Source organism: Dendrobates tinctorius, unplaced genomic scaffold (genome assembly GCF_039654945.1).
Source record: "Dendrobates tinctorius isolate UK_male_01 unplaced genomic scaffold, ASM3965494v1 ptg000092l, whole genome shotgun sequence".
Classification (NCBI taxonomy): domain Eukaryota; kingdom Metazoa; phylum Chordata; class Amphibia; order Anura; family Dendrobatidae; genus Dendrobates; species Dendrobates tinctorius.
In genome coordinates, this window is record NW_027361760.1 from 10494796 (window position 1) to 10515389 (window position 20594).

The 20594-nt window shown below is 45.5% G+C and overlaps 1 protein-coding gene across 5 annotated transcripts in view; it reads left to right on the forward strand.

Moving 5' to 3' along the window:
• Positions 1-20594, forward strand: part of LONP1 (lon peptidase 1, mitochondrial) — a 571467-nt gene that overhangs the window by 263590 nt on the left and 287283 nt on the right. For all 5 annotated transcript variants that reach the window (XM_073586323.1, XM_073586320.1, XM_073586321.1 and 2 more), the window contains one exon: positions 20340-20518. In XM_073586323.1, the coding sequence (XP_073442424.1) occupies positions 20340-20518 (179 nt within the window). The remainder of the gene's footprint in view (positions 1-20339; positions 20519-20594) is intronic.

The following is a 20594-nucleotide window of genomic DNA, read 5'->3' on the forward strand; positions in this document are numbered from 1 at the left end:
TGTCAAGACCCTTACCTGTTGGATTGCCACACAGGTTCTCGGATTCCGCTTGTCCTCAGAGGCATTCGATAAATGTCCGTTCACACAGTCTCTTTCTGACCCCGGTCAGTATCACACGGTTTTCAAGACTGTTACCTGTTAACCACGCAGGTTCCCGGATCCCTCTTACCGCAGAGGCATCCTGTAGACATTTCTCTCTGACCCCAGTCAGTATCACATGGTTTTCAGGACCGTCCGCTCCTTTTGGCTCGGACTTGCCGACACGGCTTCCTCAGGCCATGCGACGTTTGAGCCTGGAACATGGGAACTCTGTCTGGGCTGACAGACTCCAACACACTCCCTCACATGTGCAACACACCTGCCTTAGATAGCTGTAACCACTCCCAGTTACCTATCATGATCATGACCTCATCACAGGTCCTGCAGATTCACAACCACAAACATATCTCTTAAGCCAAAATGGGGTACAATGAGCCCTCTCACCACAGTGTGTGGTACATGGGTAGCCAGATCCTCCTAACTCTCATAGCTACCCGTAACCCGGACCCAAATGTGAACAGCAACACTTAAAAATCTACATACACTTAAGAAAAACACTCTGGGCTACATCACAGGGAGCTACCATCCCTGTGACACATACCTTCCATTAACCACTTGACCACCAGTCACACCACACTACCTATAAAACTACTCTACGGCTTTTTTTTTTTTTTCTAAAACAAGATCAGTTGTCACTAACGATGTGACACTGGCTATACTAACACGCTACCTCAGTACCACTAAAACTACGCTGTACAATTTGTTTTGTTTTTGTTTTTTTTTAAAAACAAGAGTGATGGTCACTAATGATGTGACGCCGGCTACGCTACCTAGCTCTACGTGTAAATCTACACTGTACTGACTATTGTTTAAAAAAAAAAAAAAAAAAATCTGACGTCGCTTAGACTGCAATGTCCGCTATGCTAACTAGCTTAAAAAAAAAAACTTCCAGTGGCGCAGTCTCATCAGCAGTGATACTGATCAGAGCGCTGTGGACACAGGAAGAACACGAATGCCCTGCAAAGGACACCGCGCACAGGAAAAAGTGTAAAAAAAAGTGCGCTAAAAATTCAATTGGTTGGGGGAGGAGGGGTACTGGGAAAGGGGAAGTCACCAAACACTTGACACCGGCTATGCTACTTTGCTACGTCTTAAACTACACTGTACTAACTATTTTTTCTAAAAAAAATCAGACGCCGCTTAGACTGCGATGTCTGCTATGCTAACCAGCTAAAAAAAAACTTCAAGTGACTCAGTCTCTGATCAGCAGCGATACTGATCAGAGCATTGCGGACACAGGAAGAGTACGAATGCTCTGCTCAGGACGAGGCACACATGGAAAAAAAAGTGCGCTTAAAATTCAATTGGAGGGGGAAGGGAAGGGGGGAGGTGGGATATTGGAACAGGGATGGGGGATTGGTAAAGGGGTGAGGGAGGTGCTGCTGCTGTGATCACAGGAGGCACAGAGCAGCCAGCACACAGCAGAGTACAGATCGCAGGAGGATCTCAATGGAGCAGGAGGCAGGAGATCGCAGGGAGGATCGCACTGGCCACCAATGGTTTCCTTCTCTCAGGTGACACAGAGGGGCTTGGAGAACTTCTCTGCACGCCAAATCTGAGGTAAAGATGGCGTGCAGGGCGTTGATCCCTTTTTTAGATTAACCCCTTTGACACTGATTGGCTGTGCAATAGCTTCTAGCCAATCAGCGCCATAGGGGTTTATCAGGTGAGGTGACATAGCGATCACCCACCCACTGTGACGGCTGTGATTGGTGCTGTCACACAGCACAGATCACATCCTGTCACATGCTTTTTTTTTTTTTTTTTTTAAACTTTATTGGTATCATTGCTGTGATTGGCTGGTGAGAGTTCACAGCCAATCGCAGCAGTCGGTGACGCGGGGGGGGGGGGGGGGAAGCAGCCCCCTGTGGTGACGTTCCCGGGATGGTCTGCTATCAGGAACAGCAGCCATCCTAACCAAATCACCGCGTGATGTAGCGCGGTGACCGGAAATAGCAGCGCTGTACTAGTACTGTGGTTTGCGGGAACGCAGTTCCCGTAGAGCAGTACTAGTACGGCGCATGTCAGAAAGGGTTTAAGGAATAGTACAATAAATAATTATACTATATTTCAATAATAAGGGCCAAAGCAAGTAGTATATGATGATAGTAAAGCCTGTGGCCTCACTGCTGTCTGTTATAAACAGTAGTGTGGTCACTGTAAGGTATAAAGAAATAATACTGTATAAATAAATGCCCAACCTAATATAAACATGCTTTAAAGTTCTGGTAATGTAACACAAGAACAGAAATACACATACTTAATATTTTTATATCTCCTGTGAGTATCTGTGTACTGTAGAAATAATGGGTGAGCTCCAAAAACGTTAGACAACAATATGGCACTATACCTTACTGAGAAAATCAGTGAACCACAGGGTACGGTGTATAGACCAGTCCATACCGCCAAATCTGCTGTCTCCACCCTTGAATGGATCGTCATCAGGGACGATTGTTTCATGGACTGGATTATTCTCTGCAATGGTTGTATCTACTTAATACATGCTCAGTATGCTGTCCGTGCATGCAGCTGTTACTTTCATTGCACCTTTTTAGCCGGTTCTAAAGAGGTGAAAAGCCAGCGGGAGAGCGCTCTCTCTTGACAACTTGTCACTTTTCTGTAGAGGGAGTGCACTGTCAGTAGGCAATGAAAGTGCCAGCCCCTTGATGATGTCTAGACACCATAGTGCATGCTGGGAAACTCAGAACAAATTTTTATCGGAACTAAGAAAAAAAAAAAGTTGTGTAGAGAGAGAAGGTAGGGATTTTTTAATTGAAGTGTATTAGAAAAATGCTTAGTATTTTAGATTAAATATAGAATCATATTAAATTTACTTAGGTTTCGGACAACTCTTGTGAGTTTATATCGCTGCTATTGACCCCCTTAAATTTCTGTGTCAATCTCTTGACAGCAGCAGTCAAGTCTCGTGGTCCTTGGGGCGCACCACACTGGGCTGGGACCTGATTGTGTGTTGTCAATAGGTTGCTATTGGTGTCATGTTGATACTCTTGTAAAGCCCCCCCACAAATGAGATTTTAACCCCTTTCCCACCTTGGATGTATCCATACGTCCCTGTGACCTTGGTCTTATTGACCTGGGATGTATGCATACGACCCAGATTTTGCGCACACACGGTTGTCAGCTGATTCTGACAGTCTCACACCGCTCCTGGTACTTTAAAGAGAATCACCCTTTTTTTGACAGCTGCCGGCATTGACATCAGGGGACGGCATTGACATCAGGGGCTTATCTACAGCATTCTGTAATGCCGTAGATAAGCCCCCGATGTAATCTGAAAGATAAGAAAAACACGTTGGATTATACTCACCGGAGGGGGCGGTCTGGTCCGATGGGTGTCGCGGTCAGGTCCGACGCCTCCCATCTTCATACGATGCCGTCCTCTTCTTTCCTTCCTGTAGTGGCTCCGGCGCAGGCGCACTGCTCTGCCCTGTTGAGGGCAGAGCAGTGCACCTGCGCCGGAGCCACTACAGGAAGGGAAGAAGAAGACGGCATCGGACTGGACCGCGACACCCGTCGGACCAGACCGCCGCCTCCAGTGAGTATAATCTAACGTGTTTTTCTTATCTTTCAGGTTACATCGGGGGCTTATCTACGGCATTACAGAATGCTGTAAATAAGACCCTAATATTAATAGTCAAAAAAAAGGGTGACAGATTCCCTTTAACCCATTAAATATTGCAATCAAACTTGATCGCATCATTTCAGAAGCAGGCAGAAGGAAGACAGCCCCTTTACCCTTGGATCAGAGACCCCGTGATGTCATCAAGGGGTTCGCGATCCATGCCATGTAGTCATGATGACATCTGGTCACCAGAGCTGGCAAGGTTGCTTGATCATGCTCAGAGCAGGATCAGCAACTTTGTCAGTGCAGCGCTGACTGCTTGTATAGCATAGGAATGCTTCTGCATCCCCATGCTGTACAAGTGATCAGCCTGCAAAAAAAAGAAAGTTGGGACAAAGTAAAAATCTAAAAAAAAGTTTAAAATAATTGTAAAAATACATATATAAAAAAATCTTAATATAATAAAAAATTTGTCCCCATAAATATTTGTATGAAAAAAATATATAAATAAGGCTATGTGCCCACGTTGCGTTTTTTTGCATTTTCACTGTGTTTTTGCCGCAGCAGAAACGCTTAAAAAAGGCTAATAAAACGTATTCCCATGCAATCCTATGGGATTCCGCAGTTGCTGTGCTAATGCTGTGTATTTTACACCTGCGTAATCGCATTGCGGTAAAATCCGCAGCATGTCCATTATTTCTTCGGAATCGCGGCGATTCCGCCACCATAGGATTGCATTGAAACGCTCACTTTACGCATGTGGCTATGCCCATCATGCGTGAAGTGAGCACTTCATGTGTGGATGGTGCCCAGGGTCTGGAGGAGAGGAGACTCCCCTCTGGCCCCTGGGTACCATATTCCTGTTAAAAATAGAATTAAAATTAAAAAATGGGATATACTTGCCCTTTGACGGCCACCGGAACCCTCCCGCCTCTCAGCCACGCTGCCAGCATCTTCCGTTCCTAGGGATGCATTGCGCAAATGACCTCTGATGACGTAGCGGAAGATGCTGGCAGCGTGGCTGAGAGACGGGAGGGCTCCGGGGCTGTCAGAGGGTAAGTATATCCCGATCTTTTTTTTTTTTTATTTTATTATTTTTAACATTCTATCTTTTACTATTGATGCTGCATAGGCAGCATCAACAGTAAAAAGTTGGTCACCCTTGTCAAGCGCTATGTCAAATCGCTTGGAAAAGCGCAAGCATTCTGCAGGCTAAAAACGCTTGCAAAACGCTTGTGTTTTGCAGGAAAACCCGCATTTTACCCGCGGCGGGAAGTTGCAGAAATGCTGTGTACATTTCCGCAGCATTTCTCCTTTGCCTCATTTGGGGACACAGGACGTTGCTTCAGACAGCGTACTGCCAGTCTCTGTAGAAGTCCCTCGTTTCTCAATAGCTTCGGCCGTCGCTAGGCCGTGGTCCGAAGTCCCACCCCCTTCTACGCATCACATCCGGCGGGCCCGTGGCTCAGGCGGGCGCCGAAAATTTAGTAGCCCCCCGGCTTCCGACCGGCGCTAGGCCACGGGCGGAAGTACCGCCGCCAGGACTTCGTCCGGCAGCCCGCCTGCAGCTGAGGCGCACATTTTGAATCGTGAGCAGCCGCTCTGCACTTCCAGGGCGGTGAGGGGGCACAGGACTGGGGTAAGTGCTACCCCCAACCCCCCTAATTGTCTATAGGCCCGGTCCTTTTCTTTCCAGAGGCCACTCTAGGCAAAAGCGGGGCTTGCATACTCCGCTCCTGCAGTCTGCAGCACTTTTTCCTGGCAGATACAGCATGTCCAGAAAAGCTAAGACGCACACGTTTCTATACACTGCATGCAACTCCTGTCAGTCTGCTTTTCTGCAGGCGCAGAGTAAACGATTATGCAAAGCCTGCGATTCCGAACGCGCCCAGGAGCCCTCCCCTGTGACCGAGCCCAGTGTGCCAAGTCCCCTAGAATGGGCTCTCTCTGTCGCAGTCTATGGCATCACCCACTAGATCAATCGAGTCCCTTCGAGCTCCAGATAGGGGCAGAGATAGCGGCTCGCCTGTCTTTGAGGGGTCCTCCACCTCACAGGAACCTCTGGCCTGCAGGGGCCACTCTCACTCCAGGCAGATGCAGGGGAAACGAACCCATGCAGCGTCTCCCGGTCCATCCGGTGCCTCTGTATCCATGAGCTCTGCCTCTCGCTCGCCTTCACCAGTAGTCTATAACGAGCAAAGCTCAGATTATGACTTGGACGAGCCCTTTGATTTAGATACTGTAGGTTACCAGGAAACAGTTGACAGCCTCATCGAGGCAGTCAACCAGACTCTTGGGATTGAAGATGATTCCACCTTGACCTCAGGTCACAAAGTGTCATTTCAGCGAGTCAAGCAGCCTCATAGAGTATTTGGCACTCACCCATAGTTTGAGGACATAGTGCAATGACACAGGGAACGGCCAGACAAGCATTTGTCAGGCCAGAAGGCGCTCGAGGTGAGATACCCGTTTGCCCCTGATCTCTGTAAACAATGGTCAGAATCCCCAACGGTAGATCCACCCGTGTCACGCTTGGCCTCTAAACCCTGTTATCCTTACCTAGTGGTTCCTCTATCAAAGATCCCACTGACCGTCTTATAGAGAGTTTGGCTCGCTCAGTGTTTGAGGCATCAGGTTCAGCACTCTCTCCCTCGTTCGCGGCAACTTGGGTAGCCAAGGCCATGGTTTCTTGGTCAGCATCACTGAACAGAGCCTTGCAGGGTATGGACCTACCAGCAGAGGTATCCGAGATGGCAAATCAGATCACTTTGGCCAGAGACTAGTTACTCAATGCATCTTTAGATGCGGCCAACTGCACGGCACTCGCTCCCGCAAATGCAATTTCCATTAGGAGGGCTCTATGGTTGAGGACATGGCGAGCAGACTCAACCTCCAAGAAATCCTTGACTACTTTGCCTTATCAGGGCAGCCGCCTATCTGGTGAGAAGTTAGATCAGCTCATCTCAGACTCCACAGGTGGAAAGAGCAGTTTTCTCCCTCAGCAAAGGGTCAAACAGCCGTTTTGTCACCAGTTGCAGGCACGTTTCCAGTTCTTTTGCAACCCCGGGTAGGTTGCAGCGATCAATCCCGCCACTTCAGGTTGTCCCAGGACAGGGATCCTCAAGTCTCATAGAGCTAACCCATTGGGGAGAATGCGTACCCACCAGCCCAGGTCAAGGGGACTTAGGACCAGAGATTTTCAGCCAAGTGACTTGAGGCAATTTCCAGGCAAGACCAGCAAGGTAGGTGGTCGCCTACTTTGGTTTCGCCACGTCTGGCTCACCGTCACACATGACACATGGGTAAGAGAGCTGGTGTCCTCGGGGTACAAAGTAGAATTTGTCAAGTACCCCCCAAGACATTTTCCCGTCCTCCCAAAGTAGATGCCCGGGCAAGGGCTTTACTCAAGGCCATCAAATTGCTCCAGCACGACGGAGTCATGGTTCCCGTACCGGAGGACGAGAAATTTCAGGGTTTCTACTCCAACCTGTTCAAGGCCCATTCTGGACATGAAGCTCCTGAACAGATTTATCAGGATCAGACATTTCCGGATGGAGTCATATCTGTCATGGGGTGGGGAGAATATTTGGCCTCTTTCGACATCCCCATTTTTCCTCCACATCAAAGGTTTCTACGCTTCGCCATCAACGGCCTACATTTCCAGTTCGCATCACTGTCCTTCGGGCTAGCCACCACCCCAATGTGTTCACAAAGGTCAATGGCGGTCGTCATGGCCATCCTGCACTCCCGGGGCATAGTCGTCTTGCCTTACTTAGACGACCTCTTGGTCAAGGGCCCTTCATTTCGATCATGCGAGGAGAGCCTCATCATCACGGTAGATGCTCTTTCCCGCTTAGGGTGGTTGGTCAACCTGAAGAAATCATCCCCGGTTCCAGCTGAGGATTTCATTTTTAGGGATGATCTTCAACACTTCCCGATGATTGGTAATTCTCCCTCAGGACAAGGCCATAACTCTCCGGCAGGGAATCCGGACACTTAGCCAACCAGTCTCTCATGCCATCCGTTTCTGCATGAGGGTCCTAGGAAAAATGGTGGCAGCAATGGAAGCGATTCCATTTGCCCAGCTCCATCTTCGCCCCCTGCAGCACACCCTCTTGTCATCTTGGGACAAGAACCCATTTACTCTCGATCACCTGTGCCAGTTGTCGGCGCAGGTCAGATAGTCATTCGGGTGGTGGAAAAACAGTTCCTCCCTTCTTCAGGGGAACCTTTCCCCCTCGGACAATTGGCTGGTGGTCACAACCGATGCCAGCCTCCTCAGCTGGGGGGCGGTATCATACCACCCAGGGACATTGGTAGCCGAGGGAAGCACGCCTTCCGATCAACTTGCTAGAGATAAGAGCAATCCGAGTGGCTTTGCAGCATTTCCATCATCTTCTAGCAGGGTGCCCCGTCCGGATCCAATCTGACAACGCCACAGCCATGGCTTACATAAATCAGCAGGGCGGCCATGCACGAGGTGGGGCACGTTCTCCGCTGGGCCGAAAGAAAACACTCGTTGATCTCGGCGGTCCACATCCCAGGCGTAGAGAACTGGGCGGCAGACTTCCTCAGTCAGCAGTGTCTTGCGTCCGGGGAATGGTCACTACACCCCCAGGTCTTCCGGCAGATTTGCCAACGTAGGGGAACTCCGGATGTGGACCTGATGGCCTCGAGGGTGAACGCCAAAGTGCCCACATTTGTTGCACAGTCCTGGGACCCCCAAGCAGTCACTGTGGATGTGTTGGGGGTCCCAGTTTCGCCTCCCATACCTATTTCCCCTGTTGTGACTACTTCCGAGGGTCATCAAGAAGGTCAAGGCAGAGGGTGTTCCAGTGATTCTGCTGGCCCCATATTGGCCTCGTCGGGCGTGGTACGAAGACCTAGTGCAGCTACTCGCCGACGTCCCCTGGCAGCTGCCAAAGCGCCCAGACCCCAAAAGTTGTCCAATTTGTCCTGAGTACGCCGATACCCTATATATGGGAAAAAATACTGTTCAGGCATACATCGGGGCTCGGAAGGGAAGTAGTGACGTTTTGGAATGCAGACTTTGATGGAATGGTCTGTGGGTGTCATGTTCCGTTTGCAGAGTCCCTGATGTGCCTGGACAGTAAAAAAAAACAAAACACAAGTGACATCATTTTGGAAGCTAAGGCCCCCAAGGAACTTATCTAGATGTGCCTAAACAGTGGCAGTGCCCAACAAATGCCTCCTTTTTGGAAACTAGACCACCATTGATCTTATCTAGATGTTCCACCTTTTTGGAACCAACCTACTGTTTCCTGTTATGTAAATTTAAGTAAATTAGTAGTGCATGGAGGTGTGGTACAGTTAGAAGCAATGTTTCATGCACAGACCAGGTTTTTAGGGGAAGGTGTCACATTGATGAATGGTGTCCTTGCGTATTCTCCTTTTGTAACACACTCAGCACCTTTTTTGTGGCTTAGCTTTTTTTCAGTTGGCGAGACCACCCCCTGGGAAATGCTGACCTGGTATGATACGAGCACCTTCAGTTCCGAAAGTACTGGGTCCCGCTCCTACCTGAGTGCCAAATATCAGGGCCTTTACCACTACCTCCTGGAACTGAAGGTACGACATATTGGTGTGGCGTGCCCATCGTGACAGCAGGAAAGCGTTGAGCCATTGCCATTTGTACGATGTGCAGAGCCAGCTTTTTGTACCACACCTTGGCCTTTCTCAAATCACTGTACAATTGGAGTAGTTTATCAGAGAGATCAATGCCCCCCATGTTTTTGTTGTACCCCAGTACACAGTCCGGTTTGCAGACCTGTGTAGAGGTACCTCGTACAGTGCTGTGGGCGCTGCCATCACCATGTATTGTGGTCAAGAGAAGGATATCCCTCTTGTACTTGACCACCAGCAGGAGGTCGCTACATTGGGGTCTGTTGTCACCTTTTCTGAGCATCTGCCCAAGTAGCATTTTCGGGAGGCCTCTCTGATTTTTGCGGATAGTACCGCAGGCTGCGGTACCTCACGAAGAGAGGGATTTGAAGAGTGGGATGCTGGTAGAAAAGTTATCGGTGTAAAGGTGATAACCTTTTATTCAGCAGTGGGTGCACCAAATCCCACACAATTTTCACACTCACTCCCAGGACAGGAGGACATTCAGGGGGTTCAATCCTGGTGTCCTTTCCTTCATAAACTCTAAACCTGTGGGTGTACCCTGAGGTCCTCTCACACAGTTTGTAGAGTTTAATTCCATACCTGACTCTCTTGCTGGGCAGGTACTGACGGAATTCGAGTTTTCCCTTAAAATGAACTAAGGACTCATCCACGTAGATGTCCCTTTGGGGCACGCACACTTCAACAAAGTTTTTGTTGAAGTGTTCGATGACCGGCCGAACTGAGGAAGTGACTATCACGAAACACGTGTTGGGGCGGCGGGAGTACCTACATCAGATCTTATTAGTGTATGTAAGTTCCTTCTATATAACTCTCTACTCTTGTGTGCATATCAATGTTACATCACCTTTATATTTGAAAATAGCACTTTATATGCTTATATTTGAAGGCACTTTTTTTGCATATATTTTGAGCCGTAATTGGCATGTATTATGCACTTTTCATTGAATAATATCACATCTACATTTGATGTGTATCACATTGTAGCACTTTATTATTCTAAGCATTTTTGGAGAGAGTATATTGTATACATGACTTGTATGCATGTTTTTTCAGCAAATTAATTTATTTTTCACTATTCAGTGTACGCTTCTATTTAGGAACTTGTTTATTATCTAAGATGTATTAAGATCTCCCTAGACTGTTGTTAGATTTGCGGCCTTTGTTTTGGCATGAGCACACATTGTGGCCACCATCTTCCCCTGACCTCAACCCCATTGAGAACCTCTGGAGCATTATCAAAAGGAGTGTCTATGAAGGCGGGAGGCAGTTCACATCTAAGCAACAGCTCTGGGAGGGTATTCTGTCCACATCCAAAACAATGGAAGCACAAACCATCCAAAAACTGACAAATTCAATGGACGAGAGAGTTCAGAAGATTCTTTCGAGCAAGGGGTCCTATGTGCAAATGCAACATCACCTAGAATAAAGTTTTGACTTGAAAACTGTTTGATTTCATTTTGTAATAAGCTGATAATGCTTATAATTTCACAATTGACCATTTTTTTGTTCAAAATAAAAAGGTTGAAAACTCTGCTGTGCATAATAATTTGGAACATGCATTTTGAGTGTTAATTATTTTGAAAAATATACTGTTTTCATAGGCAGTTTGTTCAAAAACATTGCAATTATACTAGAATAGTAGATGACTGGAAAATAACAATGACTGCAATTCATATAGGTAATTTAGAGAAAATATGAGGAAATATTTTTTGCATAATAATTTGGTACACAGTGTAATAATAACTACTTTCACCTTCAGGTCCGGTTACCAAAGAATATAATAAACAATAGCCAAGAAAAATATATGCTTAAACTTTTTTCTTTTTTATATAAAATAACTAAAAACTATACAATTATAATAATAATAATAATATTTATTTATATAGCTCCAACATATTCCACAGCGCTTGACAGTTTAACAGTTTCAAAAACAACAGTTATAAGTAACAACATTAACAATAATACAATAATTGAAGCAAAATAAAATGACCCTGCTCGTGAAAGCCCAGAATCTACAATGATATGTGGGGTAGATACAAATACAGGTGTGTATTTACAGTGATGGTTCAGCCATCTTGAGGGAGTGGGAGATAGAGATAGTGAATGGGGCACACGCACACACATAAAACGACTGATTAGGGAGCGTGATAGGCCTCTCTGAACAAATGTTTTTTGAGGGAGCGCCTAAAACTATACAAGTTGTGGCTGGTCCTAATTTGTTGGGCTAGAGCATTCCAGAGGATTGGCTAAATGTGGGAGAAGGTGGGAGTGGGTGGTACAGATTAGTGCAGAGATTAGTCGAACGTTGTTTGCAGAGCGCAGCGATCAGCTAGGCCGATAGACAGAAATGAGGGAGGATATGTAAGGGGGTGCTGCACCGTGCAGAGCTTTGTGGGTGAGAACAAGTACTTTGAATTGGATCCAATAATGAATGGGCAGCCAGTGTAACGATTGGCGAAAAGCAGACATGTCCGATTACCGATTAGCCAGATGCATGACCCTGGGTGCTGCATTAAGGATGGACTAGAGAGAGGAAAGTAGAGTGAGGGGGAGGAAAATTAATAGAGCGTTACAGTAGTCCAGGCGGGAGTGGATCAGGGCGGCAGGGTTTTTTTTGTTTCCATGGTGAGAAAAGGATTCTAGAGATGTTCTTTAGGTGTAAGTGGCAAGAGCGGTCAAGAGATTGTATATGGAAGGTGAAGGAGACATTGGTGTCAAACATAACACCCAGACAGCGCGCCTGCTGCTGGTGTGTTATTATTGTGCCACCCAATGGAGAGGGAAGTGTCAAATTTAGGGAGGTTAGCAGACGGCAGGTGCAGAAGATCATCAGTTTTGGAGAGGTTGAGTTTCAGATAGAGAGCAGGCATGATGTTGGAGACAGCAAACTGTCACTGGTGTTCTGTAGTATAGTGAGGGTAAGGTCAGGGGATGACGTGTATAGTTTTGTGTCATCAGCATAAAGATGGTACTGAAAGCCAAATCTGCTAATGTTCTGTCCAATTGACGCCGTGTAGAGAGACAAGAGAAGGGGGCAAAGGGCTGAGCCCTGAGGTACCCCAACAGTGAGAGGAAGAGGAGATGAAGTGTAGCCAGCGAACAAAACAATGGAAGAGCTGTCAGAAAGATAGGAAGATAACCGGTAGAGAGCGGTGTCCTTAATGCCTAGTGACTGCAGCATAGAGAGTAGGAGATGGTGATCAACAGTGTCGAAAGCTGCAGAGAGTGGTCACCGTTACATTTTGCTGCTAGGTCATTGGTCACATTGATGAGTGCAGTTTCTGTCAAATGTAAGGGCGGATACCAGACTGAGAAGAGTCTAGGAGGGAATGAGTGGAGAGGTAACGGATACGGCGGAAGTAGACCAGGCGCTGCAAAAGTTTAGAGATGAAGGATTGGAGATTGGTCTGTAGTTCAAATCAGCACAAATGTCTGTGATAGGGGCTCGTGCTTTCGGCCTGAGGATTGAGTAAAAGGTATCAAAAAGTTTTAGGGTTGTTGGATCGTGAGGAGATCAGGGTGGTGTAGAAGGGCTTGTTGGCGAGGTGAATGGCAGAGTTATAGGTTCTTAACATAAATTTGAAGTGGATGAAGTCTTCTGGTGTGCGAGTTTTCCTCCATAACGTTCAGCACTCCTAGAGCATCGCTGGAGAAATCGAGTTTGCGATGTGAGCCAGGGCTGTTATACTCTGTGCATGCCAGTTCTGAGGGTGAGGGTCGCTACTTAGTCAAGGGTTATGAGTGTGTTATTGTAGTGATGTACAGCCAGATCAGCACAGGAGACAGAGGAGGTTGGGGACAGGGAATATTGTAGGGAGTCTGAAAGTGTATGAGGGTTAATGGCTTCTAGATTGCTGAATGTTTGGTAGGTAGGAGTGTGTTGGGGTGGGCTAGAATTTGTGTGCGTGAAGGAGAGAATGTTGTGGTCAGAGAGGGGAAGTGGTGAGTTATTTAGGTAGGAGATTTAGCAGAGCCGGACAAAGATCAGGTCAAATGTGTTACTGTCTTTTTGTGTTTCAGAGGTTGAGAGCTGTGAGAGGCCAAGAGAAGTGGTTAGTGATAGAAGCTGGGATGCAAATGTGGAAGTTGGGCTGTTAATGGGGATGTTGAAGTCTTCCGGCATAAGGGTTGGGAGTTCTGAGGACATAAAGTGCGGCAGCCAGTTAGAGAAATGGTCAAGGAAGTGGGTGGGTGAGCCTGGGGGCCGGTATATGACTGCTACTCTGAGGGGGAGGGGACGGAAGAGCCTGATAGTGTGGACCTCAGAAGAAGGTAATGAGAGTGATGGAACTGGGGGGGATGACCTGGAAAGTACATTGTGGGTACAGGAGTAGGCTGACTCCACCACCAAGTCTGTTTGTGAGTCTCGGGGAATGGGAGAATTGTAAGCCACAATGGGAAATAGCAGCAGGGTAGACAGTGTCAGAATCCTGAATCCAGGTTTCAGTGAGGGCCAACAGATTCAGAGAGTTGTTCAGAAAGTAATTGTGCAGGAAAGGAAGTTTGTTTTATACAAACCGTGGATTCTAGAGGTCACAATTAAAAGGTGATGGAGTACAACTAATATTTTAAGGTTAATGAAGTTTCGATGTAGGGTAGGGTTTGAGGATGGGGGATGGTGGACCCAGGGTTGGAGGAGATGTCCCCTGAAATCAATAGCAGTAGGAAGATAAACGGCAAGTAGTTCTTGGAATTTTTTGCGCGATGTGTTTGGGCAAGATGGGCTGAGGTATTTCAGGAAGGTGAGAAGTGCATGGGAGCTGTACATGGGAGAAGAAAGTATAGAGGGGCTGATGTGTATGAGTCATGATGGAGAGGGGATGGGGCAATGAATGTGGATGGCAAGGGATCAAAAGAGGATAAAAGTAAAGCACATGGATTAAAAGGAGAGCAAAGTGTGGGTTACCTGCCGGGCATACCTGTCTCCTGCCCTGACTAACTGCCATGGATTAACTGCTTCATCTAGATGCTTAGCTGCTGGGATGCGTGCACACCACACTGCGTGCACCCCTTAGAATGCTTCTAAATTTATAGGCCACACTATAGGGTCAGGTGACCGAGATTGTGGGAGCTGGTTTGGGATAAATTAGCAGCTGCTTAACACCAGGGGTGGATAGATAAGACACTAGTCCTTGCTCCATCTCTATGTTATAACACCTTTCCCAAGATAATATCTACAGTGACCCCCAGCCATGGCTATACAGCAGTGAGTATTGAGTACAATGCAACAGATGAATGCAAAACAATTAAAACTAGGATACAGCATGGTAGTGGACCGACACGCCTAGCAAGAGACACTGCAATCCTACTAAGTTTCAGACATGAAAATCAGTGTATCCTCACCCATCCCCTGTAGACTGTGAGTCCTTGCGGGCAGGGTGCTCTCTCCTTCTGTACTTGTGTGTGCCTGTTTTGCTTAAGTTTATTGTACTTGTCTATACTTGCCCCTTTCACATGTAATGCGCCATGGATTAAATATGCTATACAAATGTATAATAATTAAGCAATTTTATTGTTTGGGACAGTACGATTACAATAATCTCATTTATATCTTGTTTTAGGTTTTGGCGCTTTTATACAATAAAAACTATTTTATAGAAAAATAATTTTTTGCGTCGCTTTATTCTGAGAGCTATGAATTTTTCCGCTGATGGATCTGTATGATGGCTTGTATTTTTACAGGAAAAAAAGGCCGTTTTAGCGGTACCATGTTTATATTCGTCTTTTTGATTGCGTTTTATTCCACTTTTTGTTCAGTCATATGATAAAGCATTGTTTTTTGCCTTGTTTTTTTTATTTTTTTTTATGGTGTTCACTAAAAGGATTAACTAGTGGGACAGTTTTATAGGTCGGGTCATTGCGAACGCGGTGATACTAAATATGTTTACTTTTATTGTTTTTTTTATTCAATTATTTATTTAGAGATACAATATCTTTTGATTTTTTTTTTTTCTTTGATTTTTTTTATTTGTACAATTATTTAAACATTTTTTTTTTTTTTACTTTTTTACATTTGTCCCACTATGAAACAATCATTTTTTCCAGGTTGATTGCTTCTACGGAATGGAGATGAAGCTGCATCTCCATGCTAGAAATTGTCAGCTCTGCACTGACATACAGACTTGCTCATTGTGCACTAGGGCATGATCAGCAAGTTTTTTTTGGTGTGGTGATTCGGATGTCCTCATGACAAGAGATGAGCGAATATGTTCAGAAAACAATCGCCAAGCATACGTTCGGCACGAATATTATACATTCGGATTCATGATCGGTAACATGAGCATTTTTCTTAAAATCAGAAAAAGTCTGTAACATTCGGTAAAAGAATAAAAGCCGGCAATTCATGTGCTGCTGTTAGTAAAATCACAGCGTGACAGGTTAGAATAGATATATACACGTAGAAATATATATACAGTGGGGAAAAAAAAGCATTTAGTCAGCCACCAATTGTGCAAGTTCTCCCACTTAAAAAGATGAGAGAGGCCTGTAATTGACATCATAGGTAGACCACAACTATGAGAGTCAAAATGAGAAAACAAATCCAGAAAATCACCTTGTCTGATTTGGCAAGATTTATTTTGCAAATTATGATGGAAAATAAGTATTTGGTCACATAAAACATTCAATATTTCTGCCTCTCACAGACCTGTAACTTCTTTAAGAAGCTCCTCTGTCCTCCACTCATTACCTGTAGTAATGGCACCTGTTTGAACTTGTAATCAGTATAAAATACACCTGTCCACAACCACAATGTAACTCAGCAACTGCAGGATGACATCAAGTGACCTACAAAAGGAATGGCAAATGGTAGCTGGGGTGAAGTGCACGGCAAGAACAGTTCGTAACAGGCTCCTAGACCATAAGGATTGGACCATAGAGGAATGGAGTAAGGTAATCTCTGATGAATCTAACTTTCACCTGGTTAGACGTAGACCTGGAGAAGCGTACAAGACACCCACTATGAAATTTGATGGAGGATCTGGGGATGCTTCAGCAAGGATGGTATTGGGCAGGTTAATCTTCGCAAACGACGTATGAATCAAGCCGCATATAAGGTTATCCTGGAAAACCGTTGATTCCTTCTGCTCAGGCAGTGTTCCCCAACTCTGAGGACTGGTTTTTCCAGCAGGACAATGCGCCATGCCACACAGCTAGGTCAAGCAATGTGTGGATGAAGGACCACCACATCAAATACTTGTTATGGCCAGCCCAATCTCCAGACCTGAACCCCACTGAAAACCTCTGGAATGTAATCAAGAGGAAGATGAATAGTCACAAGCCATCAAACAGAAGAACTGCTTAAATTTTTGTACTATGAGTGTCATAAGGTCACCCAAAAGCAGTGTGAAAGACTGGTGGAAAGCATGCCAAGAAGCATGAAAGCTGTGATTAAAAATCATGGCTATTCCACAAATTTTGATTTCTGAACTCTTCCTGAGTTAAAACATTAGTATTGTTATTTCTAAATGATTTGTTTTATTAGCATTATTTGAGGTCTGCAAACACTACATTTTGTTATTTTGACCATTTCTCATTTTCTGAAAATAAATACAAAATTTAGTGCTTGAAAATTCGAAGACATGTCTGTAGTCTATAGAATAAAAGAGCAATATATCTATAAAGAGAAAAATCTGAAAACTTTGCAGTGGTCTCTTAATTTTTGCCACACACACTATATAATTGTCTAATTCTGTCTGTAACGGAAATCCCGCGTCGCTGATTCATTCCAATCAGCGACAGGTGCAGTACGGAATTCGAAGGACGCACGCCACCGCTACCGTCGGGAGATCAGCGGCGCTAGCTGCTGATCTCACGAGGGTTGCCGCGGGTCATCTCCAGCCGCACTGACGTCAGTGGCGACGCAGCCGGGATATGACCAGCGCTAGCCAGTACCCAGGGTCCAGAGGAGAGGAAACCCCTCCGGACCCTGGGTACCATAAACCTGTAAAAAATAGAATTAAAATAAAAAAAAATAGTGATATACTCACCTTCCGACGGCCCCCGGACAATTTCTTTCCTCTCACCACTCACCCGGCATCTTCCGGTCCTAGTAATGCTTTGCGCGAAAGACCGCGGATGACGTTGCACTCTTGCGAGACTGGCGTCATCTCCGGTCCTTCGCGCTAAGCATTACTGGGAAAGGAAGATGCCAGGCGCGTGGAGAGGAAGGAAAGAGTCCGGGGGACGTCTGAAGGTGATGATAACCTTTTTTTTATTTTTTTATTTATTCTTTTTTACGTTCTATGTTTTACTATTGAGGCTACAAATGCAAGCACCACACCTCAAATCAACTCCAGGCCTTTTATCTGCTTAATTGAGAATGACATAACGAAGGGATTGCCCACACCTGTCCATGAAATAGCCTTGGAGTCAATTGTCCAATTACTTTTGGTCCCTTTAAAAACAGGGTGGCACATGTTAAGGAGCTGAAACTCCTAAACCCTTCATCCAATTTTAATGTCGATACCCTTAAATGAAAGCTGAAAGTCTGAACTTCAAATACATCTTAATTGTTTTGTTTAAAATTCATTGTGGTAATGTCTAGAACCAAAATTAGAAAAATGTCTGTCCAAATATATATGGACCTAAATTTATATGTACATATATGTGTGTGTGTATATACACTCACTGGCCACTTTATTAGGTACACCTGTCCAACTGTGTGTTAAGACTTAATTTCTAATCAGCCAATCACATGGCGGCAACTCAGTGCATTTAGGCATGTAGACATGGTCAAGACAATCTCCTGCAGTTCAAACCGAGCATCAGTATGGGGAAGAAAGGTGATTTGAGTGCCTTTGAACGTGGCATGATTGTTGGTGCCAGAAGGGCTGGTCTGAGTATTTCAGAAACTGCTGATCTACTGGGATTTTCACGCACAACCATCTCTAGGGTTTACAGAGAATGGTCCGAAAAAGAAAAAAAATCCAGTGAGCGGCAGTTCTGTGGCCGGAAATGCCTTGTTGATGCCAGAGGTCAGAGGAGAATGGGCAGACTGGTTCGAGCTGATAGAAAGGCAACAGTGACTCAAATTGCCACCCGTTACAACCAAGGTAGGCAGAAGAGCATCTCTGAACGCACAGTGCGTCGAACTTTGAGGCAGATGGGCTACAGCAGCAGAAGACCACACTGGGTACCACTCCTCTCAGCTAAGAACAGGAAACTGAGGCTACAATTTGCACAAGCTCATCGAAATTGGACAGTAGAAGATTGGAAAAACGTTGCCTGGTCTGATGAGTCTCGATTTCTGCTGCGACATTCGGATGGTAGGGTCAGAATTTGGCGTAAACAACATGAAAGCATGGATCCATCCTGCCTTGTATCAACGGTTCAGGCTGGTGGTGGTGGTGTCATGGTGTGGGGAATTTTTTCTTGGCACTCTTTGGGCCCCTTGGTACCAATTGAGCATCGTTGCAACGCCACAGCCTACCTGAGTATTGTTGCTGACCATGTCCATCCCTTTATGACCACAATGTACCCAACATCTGATGGCTACTTTCAGCAGGATAATGCGCCATGTCATAAAGCTCGAATCATCTCATATTGGTTTCTTGAACATGACAATGAGTTCACTGTACTCAAATGGCCTCCTCAGTCACCAGATCTCAATCCAATAGAGCATCTTTGGGATGTGGTGGAACGGGAGATTCGCATCAGGGATGTGCAGCCGACAAATCTGCGCCAACTGTGTGATGCCATCATGTCAATATGGTCCAAAATCTCTGAGGAATGCTTCCAGCACCTTGTTGAATCTCTGCCACGAAGAATTGAGGCAGTTCTGAAGGCAAAAGGGGGTCCAACCCGTTACTAGCATGGTGTACCTAATAAAGTGGCCAGTGAGTGTATATATATATATGTGTGTGTGTGTGTGTATGTATGTGTATATATATATATATATATATATATATATATATATATATATATATATAGCTCTGATTTTATATATATATATATATATAACTCTGATCTTTGGAAAATTAAATGAATTTTATATACCAAGCCTCCTAACACTATAATACCTACCTTAGGTGGTAGTCATGGCTTAGTGGTTAAAGTGCACAACCACCAGCGTGGGAGACTGGAATTCAAATCCCGGCTCTTCTCTGTTGGAAATCATATACCAGTAATGGTCCTTGGGCAGGATTACTAACACCGTAGTGCCTGCCTCAATAAACATGAGAGTCACGATCAAAGAGAGTCATTTTGGCTCGGACGTCGCCTGCATTTACAAACTCTGCCGCCTTGCTGCCAGCCAGTTAAATTGAATGGGCGGAGTTTTGGTCAGGTGGGCAGAGTTGTGTCCATCGAACACCTGAATTTTACACCCAGTGAAAGCCATTCAGAGAATTCAGTGGCTCTCACTGGGGTGCCGGCTCCCCTCGTTCACAGCAGGGAGCCAGCTCTTTGTACCGGATCATTTGTCTGCAGCAATTGTCATTGTCACCCAATATGCCACTCACAGGATCACTCCAGGCTCTGGATCACGCCAGGCTGAGGTCCAGGTATGTCGCACTGCACACGACCTAATCTACTGTGTGATCCTGCACTTAGTCTGATGCAGTTCCAGAGGGAGTTTGAGGAGATGGCTGTTTCTCTTTATCTTGATGTGTGTGTGAGCTGGTTCGGGGTTCCCCATGTTATGTTGTTAGACCTATTTTGCTGCCAGTGGATGATATCACAGCCTCTTGGAGCTATTTTTATGGAGCTCGGTCTCGACACGTCTTCTCAGCTTGTAGTGCAGGCCACACCCCCAGAAAAGGCCAATTTCTAACTACCGGCAAGTGCATTTGTCTTGGCACTGCCAGTTATATGCATAAACAGATGTATCTGTATATGTATATATCTATTTGGCAGTGCCAAGACAAATCCACTTAGATAGAAATGATACTATTATGACCGTAAGAGAAGAATATCGTATCTGTTTATAATCCTGGCATTGAGGACTGTAAATGCCACATAAAATGTTATGTTTTGCTTTAATCATAATGCATGCTGTTTTGTTGTCTTTTAGGAATTCATAGCTGTGAGTCAGCTCAGGGGCAGTACTCAGGGGAAGATCCTTTGCTTTTATGGACCACCAGGAGTAGGAAAAACAAGTATTGCTCGCTCAATTGCCCGTGCATTGAACAGGGAGTATTTCCGGTTCAGTGTAGGTGGGATGACTGACGTGGCTGAAATTAAGGGCCACAGGTAAATTGTTTTTTTTTTATACCCGCATTATCCGTTTAATGCAGAATCTCATAACCAGCACTTGTTTCCAACACCA